This window comes from Mustelus asterias, chromosome 16, assembly GCF_964213995.1.
Source record: "Mustelus asterias chromosome 16, sMusAst1.hap1.1, whole genome shotgun sequence".
In the NCBI taxonomy this organism is placed as follows: domain Eukaryota; kingdom Metazoa; phylum Chordata; class Chondrichthyes; order Carcharhiniformes; family Triakidae; genus Mustelus; species Mustelus asterias.
Window position 1 is genome coordinate 102,862,820 of NC_135816.1, and position 22,091 is coordinate 102,884,910.

The 22,091-nt window shown below is 60.0% G+C and overlaps 1 protein-coding gene across 1 annotated transcript in view; it reads right to left on the minus strand.

The window, feature by feature from the left end:
* Positions 1-19,909, minus strand: part of LOC144505327 (uncharacterized) — a 69,466-nt gene extending 49,557 nt beyond the window's left edge. Inside the window, exons 1-3 of the mRNA XM_078231446.1 lie at positions 19,892-19,909; positions 1,795-1,929; positions 893-1,003 (exon numbers count right to left, since the gene is read on the minus strand). Coding sequence (XP_078087572.1) covers positions 893-1,003; positions 1,795-1,920 — 237 coding nt within the window. The 5' untranslated portion in view covers positions 1,921-1,929; positions 19,892-19,909. The remainder of the gene's footprint in view (positions 1-892; positions 1,004-1,794; positions 1,930-19,891) is intronic.
* Between the last annotated feature and the right edge of the window lie 2,182 nt (positions 19,910-22,091).

Genomic DNA, 22,091 nt, shown 5'->3' on the forward strand with positions numbered 1-22,091 from the left:
AGAATCCCTGCAGCGCAGAAGGAGACCCTTTGGCCCATCGGGTCTGCATCAACTCACCAACCATCCCAGCCTTGCAACGTATTTACCCCACTAATTCCCCTAACCTACATATCTTGGGACACTGAGGGGCAATTTAGCATGGCCAGTCCACCAAACCCGCACACCTTTGGACACTAAGGGGCAATTTAGCATGGCCAATCCACCTAACCTACTCACCTTTGGACACTAAGGGGCAATTTAGCATGGCCAATCCACCTAACCTACACATTTTTGGGCACTAAAGGGCAATTTAGCATGGCCAATCCCCCTAACCTACACATCTTTGGACACTAAGGGACAATTTAGCATGGCCAATCCACCTAACCTGCACATCTTTGGACACTAAGGGGCAATTTAGCATGGCCAATCCACCTAACCTACACATCTTTGGACACTAAGGGGCAATTTAGCATGGCCACTCCACCTAACCTACACATTTTTGGGCACTAAGGGGCAATTTAGCATGGCCAATCCACCTAACCTACACATCTTTGGACACTAAGGGGCAATTTAGCATGGCCAATCCACCTAACCCGCACACCTTTGGACACTAAGGGGCAATTTAACATGGCCAATCCACCTAACCTGCACATCTTTGGACTGTGGGAGGAAACCGGAACACCCGGAGGAAACTTGCACAGACACTGGGAGAATGTGCAACTCCACACAGACAGTGACCCAAGCCGGGAATCGAACCCGGGTCCCTGGCGCTGTGAGGCAGAAGCGCTAACCACTGTGCCACCGTGCCTCCCAGCCATGATCAAAATGAATGGCCAAGCAGGTTCAAAGGGCCGAATGGCCGACACTTGCATCTCGTTTCGATGTTTCTATGTTTCTAAACCACAGTACTCACCAGCAATGCAGTGTAAAATGGAGTCCCAGAACTGATCACCGTAGACGAGATGGTCCAAAAGGCAGCAACTTCCAGAGCAAAGAGAATGATTGCCAAAACCAGCAGAGCAACCTGGAAAGGAAGCAAATATCAGTAAGAGGGAGACAGCAAAACTGGGCAACCTGTACCACGGGAACAGGAGGAGGCCATTCAGCCCCTTCTCCAGCCTGTTACACAGGAACAGGAGGAGGCCATTCAGCCCCTTCTCCAGCCTGTTACACAGGAACAGGAGGAGGCCATTCAGCCCCTTCTCCAGCCTGTTACACAGGAACAAGCAGAAGCCAACGTAATCCGTCGAAGCTATTGAATGTGTGAGGCAAAGAGAGGCAAAGAGAGGGAGAATAAGAGAAAGACAGAGAGAGGGAGACAGATACAGAGAGGTAGACCGAGAAAGACAGACAGGGAGATAGACAGAGAGAGTTAGACAGAGGAAGAGAGAGAGGCAGAGAGTGAGGGAGAGGCAGAGAGAGAGAGAGAGAGAGACAGAGAGAGAGATGGAGACAGAGAGAAAGGGAGAGGGAGAGATAGAGAGAGAGACTGAGAGAGGGAGACTGAGAGAGAGAGAGAGAGACTGAGAGAGGGAGACTGAGAGAGGGAGACTGAGACAGAGAGAGAGAGAGACCGAGAGAGAGAGAGAGAGAGGGAAACATGGAGAGACGAAGCCACAGAGATACAGAAACAGAGAAAGAGAAAGAAGTAATGAAAGAGAGAGGGGAAGGGAGAGAAAAATAGAGACTCTCAGAGAAGGAGAGAAAAACCAAGTGAGAGCAAGGGAAAGGGATAGAGAAAGAGAGACAGAGTGTCAGTGAGTGAGAGAGAGAATGAGGAATAGATGTTGAAGGAGCAGGAACAGAATACCGTACACCCATTGATTTTGGCTCCCAGCTCCGGTATCGTTGGAGAGGGTCTGGCAGATTGCTGTGCGCTGAGTGGGGGGCTGTCGGCTGGGGGGTCCCACTCCCTCCTGCCAGGGTCCCCGGTGTCGCCATCCTGACTTCCTGTGAGAATGAAAACACATTGTCATTGGAGCGGTGAAGATGGAGAGTGACCAAGACATTGACACACAGGGATGTCATCGACTCACTGACAATGACCCCCCCCTCACCCCCCTCACTGACAATGACCCCCCCCTCACCCCCCTCACTGACAATGACCCCCCCTCACCCCCCTCACTGACAATGACCCCCCCTCACCCCCCTCACTGACAATGACCCCCCCTCACTCCCCTCACTGACAATGACACCCCCACCTCACCCCCCTCACTGACAATGACCCCCCCTCACCCCCTCACTGACAATGACACCCCCACCTCACCCCCCTCACTGACAATGACCCCCCCTCACCCCCTCAATGACAATGATCCCCCCCTCACTGACAATGACCCCCCCTCACCCCCCTCACTGACAATGATCCCACCTCACCCCCCCCTCACTGACAATGACACCCCCCCCTCACCCCCCTCACTGACAATGACCCCCCCTCACCCCCCTCACTGACAATGACCCCCCCTCACCCCCCTCACTGACAATGACCCCCCCACCTCACCCCCCTCACTGACAATGACCCCCCCTCACCCCCCTCACTGACAATGACCCCCCCTCACTGCCCTCACTGAAAATGATCCCCCCTCACCCCCCTCACTGACAATGATCCCCCCCTCACCCCCCTCACTGACAATGATCCCCCCCTCACCCCCTCAATGACAATGATCCCCCCCTCACTGACAATGACCCCCCCTCACCCCCCTCACTGACAATGATCCCACCTCACCCCCCCCTCACTGACAATGACACCCCCCCCTCACCCCCCTCACTGACAATGACCCCCCCTCACCCCCCTCACTGACAATGACCCCCCCTCACCCCCCTCACTGACAATGACCCCCCCACCTCACCCCCCTCACTGACAATGACCCCCCCTCACTGCCCTCACTGAAAATGATCCCCCCTCACCCCCCTCACTGACAATGATCCCCCCCTCACCCCCCTCACTGACAATGATCCCCCCCTCACCCCCCTCACTGACAATGATCCCCCCCTCACCCCCCTCACTGACAATGACACCCCCCTCACCGCCCTCACTGACAATGATCCCCCCTCACCCCCCTCACTGACAATGACCCCCCCCTCACCCCACTCACTGACAATGATCCCCCCCTCACCCCCCTCACTGACAATGACAACCGCCCGCCTCACTCCCAAATTCCCTCCCCTCACTGACACCGAGTCAAGGGCAGAGGAGGGCGGGGGGGTGGCAAGATCCATTCCCCATTCACTCACCAATACCTTCCGTGTGTTTGAGGTCCTGACATTGTACAAAGAATTCGCAAATCTACAGATTATTTTCTAATGTTTCCCTGCCAACAATTTATCTGAGGTATAGTCTCTCAGCACTGACCCTCTGACAGTGCGGCACTCTCTCAGCACTGACCCTCTGACAGTGCGGCACTCCCTCAGCACTGACCCTCTGACAGTGCGGCACTCCCTCAGCACTGACCCTCTGACAGTGCGGCGCTCCCTCAGCACTGACCCTCTGACAGTGCGGCACTCCCTCAGCACTGACCCTCTGACAGTGCGGCACTCTCTCAGCACTGACCCTCTGACAGTGCGGCGCTCCCTCAGTACTGACCCTCTGACAGTGCGGCACTCCCTCAGCACTGACCGTCTGACAGTGCGGCGCTCCCTCAGCACTGACCCTCTGACAGTGCGGCACTCCCTCAGCACTGACCCTCTGACAGTGCGGCGCTCCCTCAGCACTGACCCTCTGACAGTGCGGCACTCCCTCAGCACTGACCCTCTGACAGTGCGGCGCTCCCTCAGCACTGACCCTCTGACAGTGCGGCACTCCCTAAGCACTGACCCTCTGACAGTGCGGCACTCCCTCAGCACTGACCCTCTGACAGTGCGGCACTCCCTCAGCACTGACCCTCTGACAGTGCGGCACTCCCTCAGTACTGACCCTCTGACAGTGGGGCACTCCCTCAGCACTGACCCTCTGACAGTGCAGCGCTCCCTCAGCACTGACCCTCTGACAGTGCAGCGCTCCCTCAGCACTGACCCTCTGACAGTGCGGCACTCCCTAAGCACTGACCCTCTGACAGTGCGGCACTCCCTCAGCACTGACCCTCTGACAGTGCGGCACTCCCTCAGCACTGACCCTCTGACAGTGCGGCACCCCCTCAGTACTGACCCTCTGACAGTGGGGCACTCCCTCAACACTGACCCTCTGACAGTGCAGCGCTCCCTCAGCACTGACCCTCTTACAGTGCAGCGCTCCCTCAGCACTGACCCTCTGGCAGTGCGGCACTCCCTCAGCACTGACCCTCTGACAGTGCGGCGCTCCCTCAGTACTGACTCTCTGACAGTGCGGCACTCCCTCAGCACTGACCCTCTGACAGTGCGGCGCTCCCTCAGCACTGACCCTCTGACAGTGCGGCGCTCCCTCAGCACTGACCCTCTGACAGTGCGGCACTCCCTCAGCACTGACCCTCTGACAGTGCAGCGCTCCCTCAGCACTGACCCTCTGACAGTGCGGCACTCCCTAAGCACTGACCCTCTGACAGTGCGGCACTCCCTCAGCACTGACCCTCTGACAGTGCGGCACTCCCTCAGCACTGACCCTCTGACAGTGCGGCACTCCCTCAGTACTGACCCTCTGACAGTGGGGCACTCCCTCAGCACTGACCCTCTGACAGTGCAGCGCTCCCTCAGCACTGACCCTCTTACAGTGCAGCGCTCCCTCAGCACTGACCCTCTAACAGTGCGGCGCTTCCTCAGCACTGACCCTCTGACAGTGCGGCGCTCCCTCAGCACTGACCCTCTGACAGTGCGCGCTCCCTCAGTACTGACCCGCTGACAGTGCGCGCTCCCTCAGTAATGACCCTATGACAGTACGGCACTCCCTCAGCACTGACCCTCTGACAGTGCGGCACTCCCTCAGTACTGACCCTCTGACAGTGCGGCGCTCCCTCAGTACTGACCCGCTGACAGTGCGCGCTCCCTCAGTACTGACCCTCTGACAGTGCGGCAGTCCCTCAGCACTGACCCTCTGACAGTGCGGCACTCCCTCAGCACTGACCCTCTGACAGTGCGGCACTCCCTCAGCCCTGACCCTCTGACAGTGCGCGCTCCCTCAGTACTGACCCGCTGACAGTGCGCGCTCCCTCAGTACTGACCCTCTGACAGTGCGGCACTCCCTCAGCACTGACCCTCTGACAGTGCGGCACTCCCTCAGTACTGACCCTCTGACAGTGCGGCACTCCTTCAGCGCTGACCCTCTGACAGTGCGGCACTCCCTCAGTACTGACCCTCTGACAGTGCGGCACTCCCTCAGCACTGACCCTCTGACAGTGCGGCAGTCCCTCAGCACTGACCCTCTGACAGTGCAGCACTACCTCACTACTGACCCTCTGACAGTGCGGCACTCCCTCAGCACTGACCCTCTGACAGTGCGGCACTCCCTCAGTACTGACCCTCTGACAGTGCAGCACTCCCTCAGCACTGACCCTCTGACAGTGCGGCACTCCCTCAGCACTGACCCTCTGACAGTGCGGCACTCCCTCAGCACTGACCCTCTGACAGTGCGGCACTCCCTCAGCACTGACCCTCTGACAGTGCGCGCTCCCTCAGTACTGACCCGCTGACAGTGCGCGCTCCCTCAGTACTGACCCTCTGACAGTGCGGCACTCCCTCAGCACTGACCCTCTGACAGTGCGGCACTCCCTCAGTACTGACCCTCTGACAGTGCGGCACTCCTTCAGCGCTGACCCTCTGACAGTGCGGCACTCCCTCAGCACTGACCCTCTGACAGTGCGGCACTCCCTCAGCACTGACCCTCTGACAGTGCGGCAGTCCCTCAGCACTGACCCTCTGACAGTGCAGCACTCCCTCACTACTGACCCTCTGACAGTGCGGCACTCTCTAAGCACTGCCCCTCTGACAGTGCGGCACTCCCTCAGCACTGACCCTCTGACAGTGCGGCACTCCCTCAGCACTGACCCTCTGACAGTGCGGCACTCCCTCAGCACTGACCCTCTGACAGTGCAGCACTCTCTCAGTACTGACCCTCTGACAGTGCGGCACTCCCTCAGCACTGACCCTCTGACAGTGCAGCACACCCTCAGTACTGACCCTCTGACAGTGCGGCACTCCCTCAGCATTGACCCTCTGACAGTGCGGCACTCCCTCAGCACTGACCCTCTGACAGTGCGGCACTCCCTTAGAACTGACCCTCTGACAGTGAGGCACTCCTTCAGCGCTGACCCTCTGACAGTGCGGCAGTCCCTCAGCACTGACCCTCTGACAGTGCAGCACTCCCTCAGTACTGACCCTCTGACAGTGCGGCACTCCCTCAGTACTGACCCTCTGACAGTGCAGCACTCCCTCAGCACTGACCCTCTTACAGTGCAGCGCTCCCTCAGCACTGACCCTCTGACAGTGCGGCGCTTCCTCAGCACTGACCCTCTGACAGTGCGGCACTCCCTCAGCACTGACCCTCTGACAGTGTGGCACTCCCTCAGTACTGACCCTCTGACAGTGCGGCACGCCCTCAGCACTGACCCACTGACAGTGCGGCAGTCCCTCAGCACTGACCCTCTGACAGTGCAGCACTCCCTCACTACTGACCCTCTGACAGTGTGGCACTCTATAAGCACTGACCCTCTGACAGTGCGGCACTCCCTCAGTACTGACCCTTTGACAGTGCAGCACTCCCTCAGCACTGACCCTCTGACAGTGCGGCACTCCCTCAGCACTGACCCTCTGACAGTGCGGCACTCCCTCAGCACTGACCCTCTGACAGTGCGCGCTCCCTCAGTACTGACCCGCTGACAGTGCGCGCTCCCTCAGTACTGACCCTCTGACAGTGCGGCACTCCCTCAGCGCTGACCCTCTGACAGTGCGGCACTCCCTCAGTACTGACCCTCTGACAGTGCGGCACTCCTTCAGCGCTGACCCTCTGACAGTGCGGCACTCCCTCAGTACTGACCCTCTGACAGTGCGGCACTCCCTCAGCACTGACCCTCTGACAGTGCGCGCTCCCTCAGTACTGACCCGCTGACAGTGCGCGCTCCCTCAGTACTGACCCTCTGACAGTGCGGCACTCCCTCAGCACTGACCCTCTGACAGTGCGGCACTCCCTCAGTACTGACCCTCTGACAGTGCGGCACTCCTTCAGCGCTGACCCTCTGACAGTGCGGCACTCCCTCAGCACTGACCCTCTGACAGTGCGGCACTCCCTCAGCACTGACCCTCTGACAGTGCGGCAGTCCCTCAGCACTGACCCTCTGACAGTGCAGCACTCCCTCACTACTGACCCTCTGACAGTGCGGCACTCTCTAAGCACTGCCCCTCTGACAGTGCGGCACTCCCTCAGCACTGACCCTCTGACAGTGCGGCACTCCCTCAGCACTGACCCTCTGACAGTGCGGCACTCCCTCAGCACTGACCCTCTGACAGTGCAGCACTCTCTCAGTACTGACCCTCTGACAGTGCGGCACTCCCTCAGCACTGACCCTCTGACAGTGCAGCACACCCTCAGTACTGACCCTCTGACAGTGCGGCACTCCCTCAGCATTGACCCTCTGACAGTGCGGCACTCCCTCAGCACTGACCCTCTGACAGTGCGGCACTCCCTTAGAACTGACCCTCTGACAGTGAGGCACTCCTTCAGCGCTGACCCTCTGACAGTGCGGCAGTCCCTCAGCACTGACCCTCTGACAGTGCAGCACTCCCTCAGTACTGACCCTCTGACAGTGCGGCACTCCCTCAGTACTGACCCTCTGACAGTGCAGCACTCCCTCAGCACTGACCCTCTTACAGTGCAGCGCTCCCTCAGCACTGACCCTCTGACAGTGCGGCGCTTCCTCAGCACTGACCCTCTGACAGTGCGGCACTCCCTCAGCACTGACCCTCTGACAGTGTGGCACTCCCTCAGTACTGACCCTCTGACAGTGCGGCACGCCCTCAGCACTGACCCACTGACAGTGCGGCAGTCCCTCAGCACTGACCCTCTGACAGTGCAGCACTCCCTCACTACTGACCCTCTGACAGTGTGGCACTCTATAAGCACTGACCCTCTGACAGTGCGGCACTCCCTCAGTACTGACCCTTTGACAGTGCAGCACTCCCTCAGCACTGACCCTCTGACAGTGCGGCACTCCCTCAGCACTGACCCTCTGACAGTGCGGCACTCCCTCAGCACTGACCCTCTGACAGTGCGCGCTCCCTCAGTACTGACCCGCTGACAGTGCGCGCTCCCTCAGTACTGACCCTCTGACAGTGCGGCACTCCCTCAGCGCTGACCCTCTGACAGTGCGGCACTCCCTCAGTACTGACCCTCTGACAGTGCGGCACTCCTTCAGCGCTGACCCTCTGACAGTGCGGCACTCCCTCAGTACTGACCCTCTGACAGTGCGGCACTCCCTCAGCACTGACCCTCTGACAGTGCGCGCTCCCTCAGTACTGACCCGCTGACAGTGCGCGCTCCCTCAGTACTGACCCTCTGACAGTGCGGCACTCCCTCAGCACTGACCCTCTGACAGTGCGGCACTCCCTCAGTACTGACCCTCTGACAGTGCGGCACTCCTTCAGCGCTGACCCTCTGACAGTGCGGCACTCCCTCAGCACTGACCCTCTGACAGTGCGGCACTCCCTCAGCACTGACCCTCTGACAGTGCGGCAGTCCCTCAGCACTGACCCTCTGAAAGTGCAGCACTCCCTCACTACTGACCCTCTGACAGTGCGGCACTCTCTAAGCACTGCCCCTCTGACAGTGCGGCACTCCCTCAGCACTGACCCTCTGACAGTGCGGCACTCCCTCAGCACTGACCCTCTGACAGTGCGGCACTCCCTCAGCACTGACCCTCTGACAGTGCAGCACTCTCTCAGTACTGACCCTCTGACAGTGCGGCACTCCCTCAGCACTGACCCTCTGACAGTGCAGCACACCCTCAGTACTGACCCTCTGACAGTGCGGCACTCCCTCAGCATTGACCCTCTGACAGTGCGGCACTCCCTCAGCACTGACCCTCTCACAGTGCGGCACTCCCTCAGAACTGACCCTCTGACAGTGAGGCACTCCTTCAGCGCTGACCCTCTGACAGTGCGGCAGTCCCTCAGCACTGACCCTCTGACAGTGCAGCACTCCCTCAGTACTGACCCTCTGACAGTGCGGCACTCCCTCAGTACTGACCCTCTGACAGTGCAGCACTCCCTCAGCACTGACCCTCTTACAGTGCAGCGCTCCCTCAGCACTGACCCTCTGACAGTGCGGCGCTTCCTCAGCACTGACCCTCTGACAGTGCGGCACTCCCTCAGCACTGACCCTCTGACAGTGCGGCACTCCCTCAGTACTGACCCTCTGACAGTGCGGCACTCCCTCAGCACTGACCCATTGACAGTGCGGCAGTCCCTCTGCACTGACCCTCTGACAGTGCAGCACCCCTCACTACTGACCCTCTGACAGTGTGGCACTCTATAAGCACTGACCCTCTGACAGTGCAGCACTCCCTCAGTACTGACCCTTTGACAGTGCAGCACTCCCTCAGCACTGACCCTCTGACAGTGCGGCACTCCCTCAGCACTGACCCTCTGACAGTGCGGCACTCCCTCAGCACTGACCCTCTGACAGTGCGCGCTCCCTCAGTACTGACCCGCTGACAGTGCGCGCTCCCTCAGTACTGACCCTCTGACAGTGCGGCACTCCCTCAGCACTGACCCTCTGACAGTGCGGCACTCCCTCAGTACTGACCCTCTGACAGTGCGGCACTCCTTCAGCGCTGACCCTCTGACAGTGCGGCACTCCCTCAGTACTGACCCTCTGACAGTGCGGCACTCCCTCAGCACTGACCCTCTGACAGTGCGGCAGTCCCTCAGCACTGACCCTCTGACAGTGCAGCACTCCCTCACTACTGACCCTCTGACAGTGCGGCACTCTCTAAGCACTGCCCCTCTGACAGTGCGGCACTCCCTCAGCACTGACCCTCTGACAGTCCGGCACTCCCTCAGCACTGACCCTCTGACAGTGCGGCACTCCCTCAGCACTGACCCTCTGACAGTGCAGCACTCCCTCAGTACTGACCCTCTGACAGTGCGGCACTCCCTCAGCACTGACCCTCTGACAGTGCAGCACACCCTCAGTACTGACCCTCTGACAGTGCAGTACTCTCTCAGCACTGCCCCTCTGACAGTGCGGCACTCCCTCAGCACTGACCCTCTGACAGTGCGGCACTCCCTCAGCATTGACCCTCTGACAGTGCGGCACTCCCTCAGAACTGACCCTCTGACAGTGAGGCACTCCTTCAGCGCTGACCCTCTGACAGTGCAGCACTCCCTCAGCACTGCCCCTCTGACAGTGCAGCACTCCCTCAGCACTGACCCTCTTACAGTGCGGCACTCCCTCAGTACTGACCCTCTGACAGTGCAGCACTCCCTCAGCACTGACCCTCTGACAGTGCGGCGCTTCCTCAGCACTGACCCTCTGACAGTGCGGCACTCCCTCAGTACTGACCCTCTGACAGTGCAGCACTCCCTCAGCACTGACCCTCTGACAGCGCGGCGCTCCCTCAGCACTGACCCTCTGACAGTGCGGCACTCCCTCAGCACTGACCCTCTGACAGTGCGCGCTCCCTCAGTACCGACCCGCTGAAAGTGCGCGCTCCCTCAGTACTGACCCTCTGACAGTGCGGCACTCCCTCAGCACTGACCCTCTGACAGTGCGGCACTCCCTCAGTACTGACCCTCTGACAGTGCGGCACTCCTTCAGCGCTGACCCTCTGACAGTGCGGCACTCCCTCAGCACTGACCCCCTGACAGTGTGGCACTCCCTCAGTACTGACCCTCTGACAGTGCGGCACTCCCTCAGCTCTGACCCTCTGACAGTGCGGCAGTCCCTCAGCACTGACCCTCTGACAGTGCGGCACTCCCTCAGCACTGACCCTCTGACAGTGCGGCACTCCCTCAGCACTGACCCTCTGACAGTGCAGCACTCCCTCAGTACTGACCCTCTGACAGTGCGGCACTCCCTCAGCACTGACCCTCTGACAGTGCAGCACACCCTCAGTACTGACCCTCTGACAGTGCAGTACTCTCTCAGCACTGCCCCTCTGACAGTGCGGCACTCCCTCAGTACTGACCCTCTGACAGTGCGGCACTCCCTCAGCATTGACCCTCTGACAGTGCGGCACTCCCTCAGAACTGACCCTCTGACAGTGAGGCACTCCTTCAGCGCTGACCCTCTGACAGTGCAGCACTCCCTCAGCACTGCCCCTCTGACAGTGCAGCACTCCCTCAGCACTGACCCTCTTACAGTGCAGCACTCCCTCAGTACTGACCCTCTGACAGTGCAGCACTCCCTCAGCACTGACCCTCTGACAGTGCGGCGCTTCCTCAGCACTGACCCTCTGACAGTGCGGCACTCCCTCAGCACTGACCCTCTGACAGTGCGGCACTCCCTCAGCACTGACCCTCTGACAGTGCAGCACTCCCTCAGCACTGACCCTCTGACAGTGCTGCACTCCCTCAGTACTGACCCTCTGACAGTGCAGCACTCCCTCAGCACTGACCCTCTGACAGTGCGGCGCTTCCTCAGCACTGACCCTCTGACAGTGCGGCACTCCCTCAGTACTGACCCTCTGACAGTGCAGCACTCCCTCAGCACTGACCCTCTGACAGTGCGGCGCTCCCTCAGCACTGACCCTCTGACAGTGCGGCACTCCCTCAGCACGGACCCTCTGACAGTGCGCGCTCCCTCAGTACCGACCCGCTGACAGTGCGCGCTCCCTCAGTACTGACCCTCTGACAGTGCGGCACTCCCTCAGCACTGACCCTCTGACAGTGCGGCACTCCCTCAGTACTGACCCTCTGACAGTGCGGCACTCCTTCAGCGCTGAACCTCTGACAGTGCGGCACTCCCTCAGCACTGACCCCCTGACAGTGTGGCACTCCCTCAGTACTGACCCTCTGACAGTGCGGCACTCCCTCAGCTCTGACCCTCTGACAGTGCGGCAGTCCCTCAGCACTGACCCTCTGACAGTGCAGCACTCCCTCACTACTGACCCTCTGACAGTGCGGCACTCTCTAAGCACTGCCCCTCTGACAGTGCGGCACTCCCTCAGTACTGACCCTCTGACAGTGCAGCACTCCCTCAGCACTGACCCTCTGACAGTGCGGCACTCCCTCAGCACTGACCCTCTGACAGTGCGGCACTCCCTCAGCACTGACCCTCTGACAGTGCAGCACTCCCTCAGTACTGACCCTCTGACAGTGCGGCACTCTCTCAGCACTGCCCCTCTGACAGTGCGGCACTCCCTCAGTACTGACCCTCTGACAGTGCGGCACTCCCTCAGCACCGACCCTCTGACAGTGCAGCACTCCTTCAGTACTGACCCTCTGACAGTGCAGCACTCCCTCAGCACTGACCCACTGACAGTGCGGCACTCCCTCAGCATTGACCCTCTGACAGTGTGGCACTCTCTCAGCACTGCCCCTCTGACAGTGCGGCACTCCCTCAGCACTGACCCTCTGACAGTGCAGCACTCCCTCAGCACTGACCCTCTGACAGTGCGGCACTCCCTCAGCACTGACCCTCTGACAGTGCGCGCTCCCTCAGTACTGACCCGCTGACAGTGCGCGCTCCCTCAGTACTGACCCTCTGACAGTGCGGCACTCCCTCAGTACTGACCCTCTGACAGTGCGGCACTCCTTCAGCGCTGACCCTCTGACAGTGCGGCACTCCCTCAGCACTGACCCTCTGACAGTGCGGCACTCCCTCAGCACTGACCCTCTGACAGTGCGGCAGTCCCTCAGCACTGACCCTCTGACAGTGCAGCACTCCCTCACTACTGACCCTCTGACAGTGCGGCACTCTCTAAGCACTGCCCCTCTGACAGTGCGGCACTCCCTCAGCACTGACCCTCTGACAGTGCGGCACTCCCTCAGCACTGACCCTCTGACAGTGCGGCACTCCCTCAGCACTGACCCTCTGACAGTGCAGCACTCTCTCAGTACTGACCCTCTGACAGTGCGGCACTCCCTCAGCACTGACCCTCTGACAGTGCAGCGCACCCTCAGTACTGACCCTCTGACAGTGCGGCACTCCCTCAGCATTGACCCTCTGACAGTGCGGCACTCCCTCAGCACTGACCCTCTGACAGAGCGGCACTCCCTTAGAACTGACCCTCTGACAGTGAGGCACTCCCTCAGTACTGACCCTCTGACAGTGCGGCACTCCCTCAGCACCGACCCTCTGACAGTGCAGCACTCCTTCAGTACTGACCCTCTGACAGTGCAGCACTCCCTCAGCACTGACCCACTGACAGTGCGGCACTCCCTCAGCATTGACCCTCTGACAGTGTGGCACTCTCTCAGCACTGCCCCTCTGACAGTGCGGCACTCCCTCAGCACTGACCCTCTGACAGTGCAGCACTCCCTCAGCACTGACCCTCTGACAGTGCGGCACTCCCTCAGCACTGACCCTCTGACAGTGCGCGCTCCCTCAGTACTGACCCGCTGACAGTGCGCGCTCCCTCAGTACTGACCCTCTGACAGTGCGGCACTCCCTCAGTACTGACCCTCTGACAGTGCGGCACTCCTTCAGCGCTGACCCTCTGACAGTGCGGCACTCCCTCAGCACTGACCCTCTGACAGTGCGGCACTCCCTCAGCACTGACCCTCTGACAGTGCGGCAGTCCCTCAGCACTGACCCTCTGACAGTGCAGCACTCCCTCACTACTGACCCTCTGACAGTGCGGCACTCTCTAAGCACTGCCCCTCTGACAGTGCGGCACTCCCTCAGCACTGACCCTCTGACAGTGCGGCACTCCCTCAGCACTGACCCTCTGACAGTGCGGCACTCCCTCAGCACTGACCCTCTGACAGTGCAGCACTCTCTCAGTACTGACCCTCTGACAGTGCGGCACTCCCTCAGCACTGACCCTCTGACAGTGCAGCGCACCCTCAGTACTGACCCTCTGACAGTGCGGCACTCCCTCAGCATTGACCCTCTGACAGTGCGGCACTCCCTCAGCACTGACCCTCTGACAGAGCGGCACTCCCTTAGAACTGACCCTCTGACAGTGAGGCACTCCTTCAGCGCTGACCCTCTGACAGTGCGGCAGTCCCTCAGCACTGACCCTCTGACAGTGCAGCACTCCCTCAGTACTGACCCTCTGACAGTGCGGCACTCCCTCAGTACTGACCCTCTGACAGTGCAGCACTCCCTCAGCACTGACCCTCTTACAGTGCAGCGCTCCCTCAGCACTGACCCTCTGACAGTGCGGCGCTTCCTCAGCACTGACCCTCTGACAGTGCGGCACTCCCTCAGCACTGACCCTCTGACAGTGTGGCACTCCCTCAGTACTGACCCTCTGACAGTGCGGCACTCCCTCAGCACTGACCCACTGACAGTGCGGCAGTCCCTCAGCACTGACCCTCTGACAGTGCAGCACTCCCTCACTACTGACCCTCTGACAGTGTGGCACTCTATAAGCACTGACCCTCTGACATTGCGGCACTCCCTCAGTACTGACCCTTTGACAGTGCAGCACTCCCTCAGCACTGACCCTCTGACAGTGCGGCACTCCCTCAGCACTGACCCTCTGACAGTGCGGCACTCCCTCAGCACTGACCCTCTGACAGTGCGCGCTCCCTCAGTACTGACCCGCTGACAGTGCGCGCTCCATCAGTACTGACCCTCTGACAGTGCGGCACTCCCTCAGCGCTGACCCTCTGACAGTGCGGCACTCCCTCAGTACTGACCCTCTGACAGTGCGGCACTCCTTCAGCGCTGACCCTCTGACAGTGCGGCACTCCCTCAGTACTGACCCTCTGACAGTGCGGCACTCCCTCAGCACTGACCCTCTGACAGTGCGCGCTCCCTCAGTACTGACCCGCTGACAGTGCGCGCTCCCTCAGTACTGACCCTCTGACAGTGCGGCACTCCCTCAGCACTGACCCTCTGACAGTGCGGCACTCCCTCAGTACTGACCCTCTGACAGTGCGGCACTCCTTCAGCGCTGACCCTCTGACAGTGCGGCACTCCCTCAGCACTGACCCTCTGACAGTGCGGCACTCCCTCAGCACTGACCCTCTGACAGTGCGGCAGTCCCTCAGCACTGACCCTCTGAAAGTGCAGCACTCCCTCACTACTGACCCTCTGACAGTGCGGCACTCTCTAAGCACTGCCCCTCTGACAGTGCGGCACTCCCTCAGCACTGACCCTCTGACAGTGCGGCACTCCCTCAGCACTGACCCTCTGACAGTGCGGCACTCCCTCAGCACTGACCCTCTGACAGTGCAGCACTCTCTCAGTACTGACCCTCTGACAGTGCGGCACTCCCTCAGCACTGACCCTCTGACAGTGCAGCACACCCTCAGTACTGACCCTCTGACAGTGCGGCACTCCCTCAGCATTGACCCTCTGACAGTGCGGCACTCCCTCAGCACTGACCCTCTCACAGTGCGGCACTCCCTCAGAACTGACCCTCTGACAGTGAGGCACTCCTTCAGCGCTGACCCTCTGACAGTGCGGCAGTCCCTCAGCACTGACCCTCTGACAGTGCAGCACTCCCTCAGTACTGACCCTCTGACAGTGCGGCACTCCCTCAGTACTGACCCTCTGACTGTGCAGCACTCCCTCAGCACTGACCCTCTTACAGTGCAGCGCTCCCTCAGCACTGACCCTCTGACAGTGCGGCGCTTCCTCAGCACTGACCCTCTGACAGTGCGGCACTCCCTCAGCACTGACCCTCTGACAGTGCGGCACTCCCTCAGTACTGACCCTCTGACAGTGCGGCACTCCCTCAGCACTGACCCATTGACAGTGCGGCAGTCCCTCTGCACTGACCCTCTGACAGTGCAGCACCCCTCACTACTGACCCTCTGACAGTGTGGCACTCTATAAGCACTGACCCTCTGACAGTGCGGCACTCCCTCAGTACTGACCCTTTGACAGTGCAGCACTCCCTCAGCACTGACCCTCTGACAGTGCGGCACTCCCTCAGCACTGACCCTCTGACAGTGCGGCACTCCCTCAGCACTGACCCTCTGACAGTGCGCGCTCCCTCAGTACTGACCCGCTGACAGTGCGCGCTCCCTCAGTACTGACCCTCTGACAGTGCGGCACTCCCTCAGCACTGACCCTCTGACAGTGCGGCACTCCCTCAGTACTGACCCTCTGACAGTGCGGCACTCCTTCAGCGCTGACCCTCTGACAGTGCGGCACTCCCTCAGTACTGACCCTCTGACAGTGCGGCACTCCCTCAGCACTGACCCTCTGACAGTGCGGCAGTCCCTCAGCACTGACCCTCTGACAGTGCAGCACTCCCTCACTACTGACCCTCTGACAGTGCGGCACTCTCTAAGCACTGCCCCTCTGACAGTGCGGCACTCCCTCAGCACTGACCCTCTGACAGTCCGGCACTCCCTCAGCACTGACCCTCTGACAGTGCGGCACTCCCTCAGCACTGACCCTCTGACAGTGCAGCACTCCCTCAGTACTGACCCTCTGACAGTGCGGCACTCCCTCAGCACTGACCCTCTGACAGTGCAGCACACCCTCAGTACTGACCCTCTGACAGTGCAGTACTCTCTCAGCACTGCCCCTCTGACAGTGCGGCACTCCCTCAGCACTGACCCTCTGACAGTGCGGCACTCCCTCAGCATTGACCCTCTGACAGTGCGGCACTCCCTCAGAACTGACCCTCTGACAGTGAGGCACTCCTTCAGCGCTGACCCTCTGACAGTGCAGCACTCCCTCAGCACTGCCCCTCTGACAGTGCAGCACTCCCTCAGCACTGACCCTCTTACAGTGCGGCACTCCCTCAGTACTGACCCTCTGACAGTGCAGCACTCCCTCAGCACTGACCCTCTGACAGTGCGGCGCTTCCTCAGCACTGACCCTCTGACAGTGCGGCACTCCCTCAGTACTGACCCTCTGACAGTGCAGCACTCCCTCAGCACTGACCCTCTGACAGCGCGGCGCTCCCTCAGCACTGACCCTCTGACAGTGCGGCACTCCCTCAGCACTGACCCTCTGACAGTGCGCGCTCCCTCAGTACTGACCCTCTGACAGTGCGGCACTCCCTCAGCACTGACCCTCTGACAGTGCGGCACTCCCTCAGTACTGACCCTCTGACAGTGCGGCACTCCTTCAGCGCTGACCCTCTGACAGTGCGGCACTCCCTCAGCACTGACCCCCTGACAGTGTGGCACTCCCTCAGTACTGACCCTCTGACAGTGCGGCACTCCCTCAGCTCTGACCCTCTGACAGTGCGGCAGTCCCTCAGCACTGACCCTCTGACAGTGCGGCACTCCCTCAGCACTGACCCTCTGACAGTGCGGCACTCCCTCAGCACTGACCCTCTGACAGTGCAGCACTCCCTCAGTACTGACCCTCTGACAGTGCGGCACTCCCTCAGCACTGACCCTCTGACAGTGCAGCACACCCTCAGTACTGACCCTCTGACAGTGCAGTACTCTCTCAGCACTGCCCCTCTGACAGTGCGGCACTCCCTCAGTACTGACCCTCTGACAGTGCGGCACTCCCTCAGCATTGACCCTCTGACAGTGCGGCACTCCCTCAGAACTGACCCTCTGACAGTGAGGCACTCCTTCAGCGCTGACCCTCTGACAGTGCAGCACTCCCTCAGCACTGCCCCTCTGACAGTGCAGCACTCCCTCAGCACTGACCCTCTTACAGTGCGGCACTCCCTCAGTACTGACCCTCTGACAGTGCAGCACTCCCTCAGCACTGACCCTCTGACAGTGCGGCGCTTCCTCAGCACTGACCCTCTGACAGTGCGGCACTCCCTCAGCACTGACCCTCTGACAGTGCGGCACTCCCTCAGCACTGACCCTCTGACAGTGCAGCACTCCCTCAGCACTGACCCTCTGACAGTGCTGCACTCCCTCAGTACTGACCCTCTGACAGTGCAGCACTCCCTCAGCACTGACCCTCTGACAGTGCGGCGCTTCCTCAGCACTGACCCTCTGACAGTGCGGCACTCCCTCAGTACTGACCCTCTGACAGTGCAGCACTCCCTCAGCACTGACCCTCTGACAGTGCGGCGCTCCCTCAGCACTGACCCTCTGACAGTGCGGCACTCCCTCAGCACGGACCCTCTGACAGTGCGCGCTCCCTCAGTACCGACCCGCTGACAGTGCGCGCTCCCTCAGTACTGACCCTCTGACAGTGCGGCACTCCCTCAGCACTGACCCTCTGACAGTGCGGCACTCCCTCAGTACTGACCCTCTGACAGTGCGGCACTCCTTCAGCGCTGACCCTCTGACAGTGCGGCACTCCCTCAGCACTGACCCCCTGACAGTGTGGCACTCCCTCAGTACTGACCCTCTGACAGTGCGGCACTCCCTCAGCTCTGACCCTCTGACAGTGCGGCAGTCCCTCAGCACTGACCCTCTGACAGTGCAGCACTCCCTCACTACTGACCCTCTGACAGTGCGGCACTCTCTAAGCACTGCCCCTCTGACAGTGCGGCACTCCCTCAGTACTGACCCTCTGACAGTGCAGCACTCCCTCAGCACTGACCCTCTGACAGTGCGGCACTCCCTCAGCACTGACCCTCTGACAGTGCGGCACTCCCTCAGCACTGACCCTCTGACAGTGCAGCACTCCCTCAGTACTGACCCTCTGACAGTGCGGCACTCTCTCAGCACTGCCCCTCTGACAGTGCGGCACTCCCTCAGTACTGACCCTCTGACAGTGCGGCACTCCCTCAGCACCGACCCTCTGACAGTGCAGCACTCCTTCAGTACTGACCCTCTGACAGTGCAGCACTCCCTCAGCACTGACCCACTGACAGTGCGGCACTCCCTCAGCATTGACCCTCTGACAGTGTGGCACTCTCTCAGCACTGCCCCTCTGACAGTGCGGCACTCCCTCAGTACTGACCCTCTGACAGTGCAGCACTCCCTCAGCACTGACCCTCTGACAGTGCAGCACTCCCTCAGCACTGCCCCTCTGACAGTGCGGCACTCCCTCAGCATTGACCCTCTGACAGTGCGGCACTCCCTCAGTACTGACCCTCTGACAGTGCAGCACTCCCTCAGCACTGACCCTCTGACAGTGCGGCACTCCCTCAGCATTGACCCTCTGACAGTGCGGCACTCCCTCAGCACTGACCCTCTGACAGTGCGGCACTCCCTCAGTACTGAACCTCTGACAGTGCGGCATTCCTTCAGCGCTGACCCTCTGACAGTGCGGCAGTCCCTCAGCACTAACCCTCTGACCGTGCAGCACTCCCTCACTACTGACCCTCTGACAGTGCGGCACTCTCTCAGCACTGCTCCTCTGACAGTGCGGCACTCCCTCAGTACTGACCCTCTGACAGTGCAGCACTCCCTCAGCACTGACCCTCTGACAGTGCGGCACTCCCTCAGCACTGACCCTCTGACAGTGCAGCACTCCCTGAGTACTGACCCTCTGACAGTGCGGCACTCTCTCAGCACTGCCCCTCTGACAGTGCGCCACTCCCTCAGTCCTGACCCTCTGACAGTGCGGCACTCCCTCAGCACTGACCCTCTGACAGTGCAGCACTCCCTCAGTACCGACCCTCTGACAGTGCGGCACTCTCTCAGCACTGCTCCTCTGACAGTGCGGCACTCCCTCAGTACTGACCCTCTGACAGTGCGGCACTCCCTCAGCACTGACCCTCTGACAGTGCGGCACTCCCTCAGCATTGACCCTCTGACAGTGCGGCACTCCCTCAGTACTGACCTTCTGACAGTGCGGCTCTCCCTCAGTACTGACCCTCTGACAGTGCGGCACTCCCTCAGTACTGACCCTCTGACAGTGCGGCACTCTCTCAGCACTGCCCCTCTGACAGTGCGGCACTCCCTCAGTACTGACCCTCTGACAGTGCAGCACTCCCTCAGCACTGACCCTCTGACAGTGCGGCACTCTCTCAGCACTGCCCCTCTGACAGTGCGGCACTCCCTCAGTACTGACCCTCTGATAGTGCAGCACTCCCTCAGCACTGACCCTCTGACAATGCGGCACTCCCTCAGCATTGACCCTCTGACAGCGCGGCACTCCCTCAGCACTGACCCTCTGACAGTGCGGCACTCCCTCAGTACTGACCCTCTGACAGTGCAGCACTCCCTCAGCACTGACCCTCTGACAGTGCGGCACTCCCTCAGCACTCACCCTCTGATAGTGCAGCACTCCCTCAGTACTGACCCTCTGACAGTGCGGCGCTCCCTCAGCACTGACCCTCTGACAGTGCGGCACTCCCTCAGTACCGATCCTCTGACAGTGGAGCACTCCCTCAGCACTGACCCTCTGACAGTGCGTCGCTTGCTCAGTTCCACTTCGGAGCCCAGGACAGGAGATAAGAGAGTGCGAGAGAGAGAGAAGAAGCGAGGGAGAAGGAGAGACAGAGAGAGAGACCGGGAGGGAGTGAGAGAGACAGAGACAGAGAGCGGGAGTAGAGAGGGGGATGATCGAGGGAGAAGGAGAGAGGGAAAGGGAGAGAAGTAGAGGGACAGAGTGGAGGGAGGAGAGAGAGACAGAGAGAGTGGGAGAGATGAAGAGAGAGAGGGAGAGAGAGTTGAAAGGGGAAGGAGAGAGGGAGAAGGGAGAGAGAGAAGAGAGAGGAAAAGGAGCGAGGGAGAGAAAGGAGAGAGAGAGACTGAGAAGTTGACAACGGGGAGAGCAGGTGAGAGGGATAGAGGGGGTGAGACAGAGCATGGGTGAGGAGAGACGGAAAGAGAGGGTGAGTTAGGGGAGAGCAGGGGGAGTGAGAGCAGAGTCCCAAACAGGCAAGGTCCCCTCACCCCCAGCTACTTACTGCGAAACACCCAGAGAGATTACGCACTAATCCTCCCACTTTACGCTGCACTTCCCAAACAAACTGCAGTAAGTTCCAACAACATCCTGGCGAGATCCAGAAACAGAGCAGAGAACCATCCTCAGGGTCCTAAAGGCAAACACCCTTCATCTCGACATCCGACCATGCTCAGAGCCCTGCTCAGATTGGCACCGTTAACCTCCCTGCTCTCTGACTCAGATAGGGTCTCAGAGTCCTGGAAAACTGGGAAATGGATTGAAATTCCTTCCCACTGGGTCAGGAGAGAAAGGAAAGAGAGTGAGTTTGGGAGAGCAATGAGGTTCATTTGTCAAATTCATCTTCCCCGTCCCACAGTGTAATACAGAGAGTACAACTCTGCACAGTGACTCCCAGTGTGATCCAGAGACCGGAACTCTGCACAGTGACTCCCAGCGTGATACGGAGACCAGAACTCTGCACAGTGACTCCCAGTGTGATACAGAGGCTGGAACTGTGCACAGTGACTCCCAGCGTGATACGGAGACCAGAACTCTGCACAGTGACTCCCAGTGTGATACAGAGACTGGAACTGTGCACAGTGACTCCCAGTGTGATACAGAGACTGGAACTGTGCACAGTGACTCCCAGTGTGATACAGAGACTGGAACTGTGCACAGTGACTCCCAGTGTGATACGGAGACCAGAACTGTGCACAGTGACTCCCAGTGTGATAGGGAGACTGGAACTGTGCACGGTGACTCCCAGTGTGATACAGAGACTGGAGCTATGCACAGTGACTCCCAGTGTGATACAGAGACCGGAAATGTGCACATTGACTCCCAGTGTAATACGAAGACAGGAACCGTGCACAGTGACTCCCAGTGTGATCCGGAGACCGGAACTGTGCACATTGACTCCCAGTGTGATACGGAGACCAGAACTGTGCACAGTGACTCCCAGTGCGATACAGAGACCGGAACTGTGCACAGTGACTCCCAGTGTGATACGGAGCACAGTGACTCCCAGTGCGATACAGAGACCGGAACTGTGCACAGTGACTCCCAGTGTGATACAGAGACCGGAACTGTGCACAGTGACTCCCAGTGTGATACAGAGACTGGAACTGTGCACAGTGACTCCCAGTGTGATACGGAGACTGGAACTGTGCACAGTGACTCCCAGTGTGATACAAAGACCGGAACTGTGCACAGTGACTCCCAGTGTGATACAGAGACTGGAACTGTGCACAGTGACTCCCAGTGTGATACGGAGACTGGAACTGTGCACAGTGACTCCCAGTGTGATACGGAGACCGGAACTGTGCACAGTGACTCCCAGTGTGATACAGAGACCGGAACTGTACACAGTGACTCCCAGTGT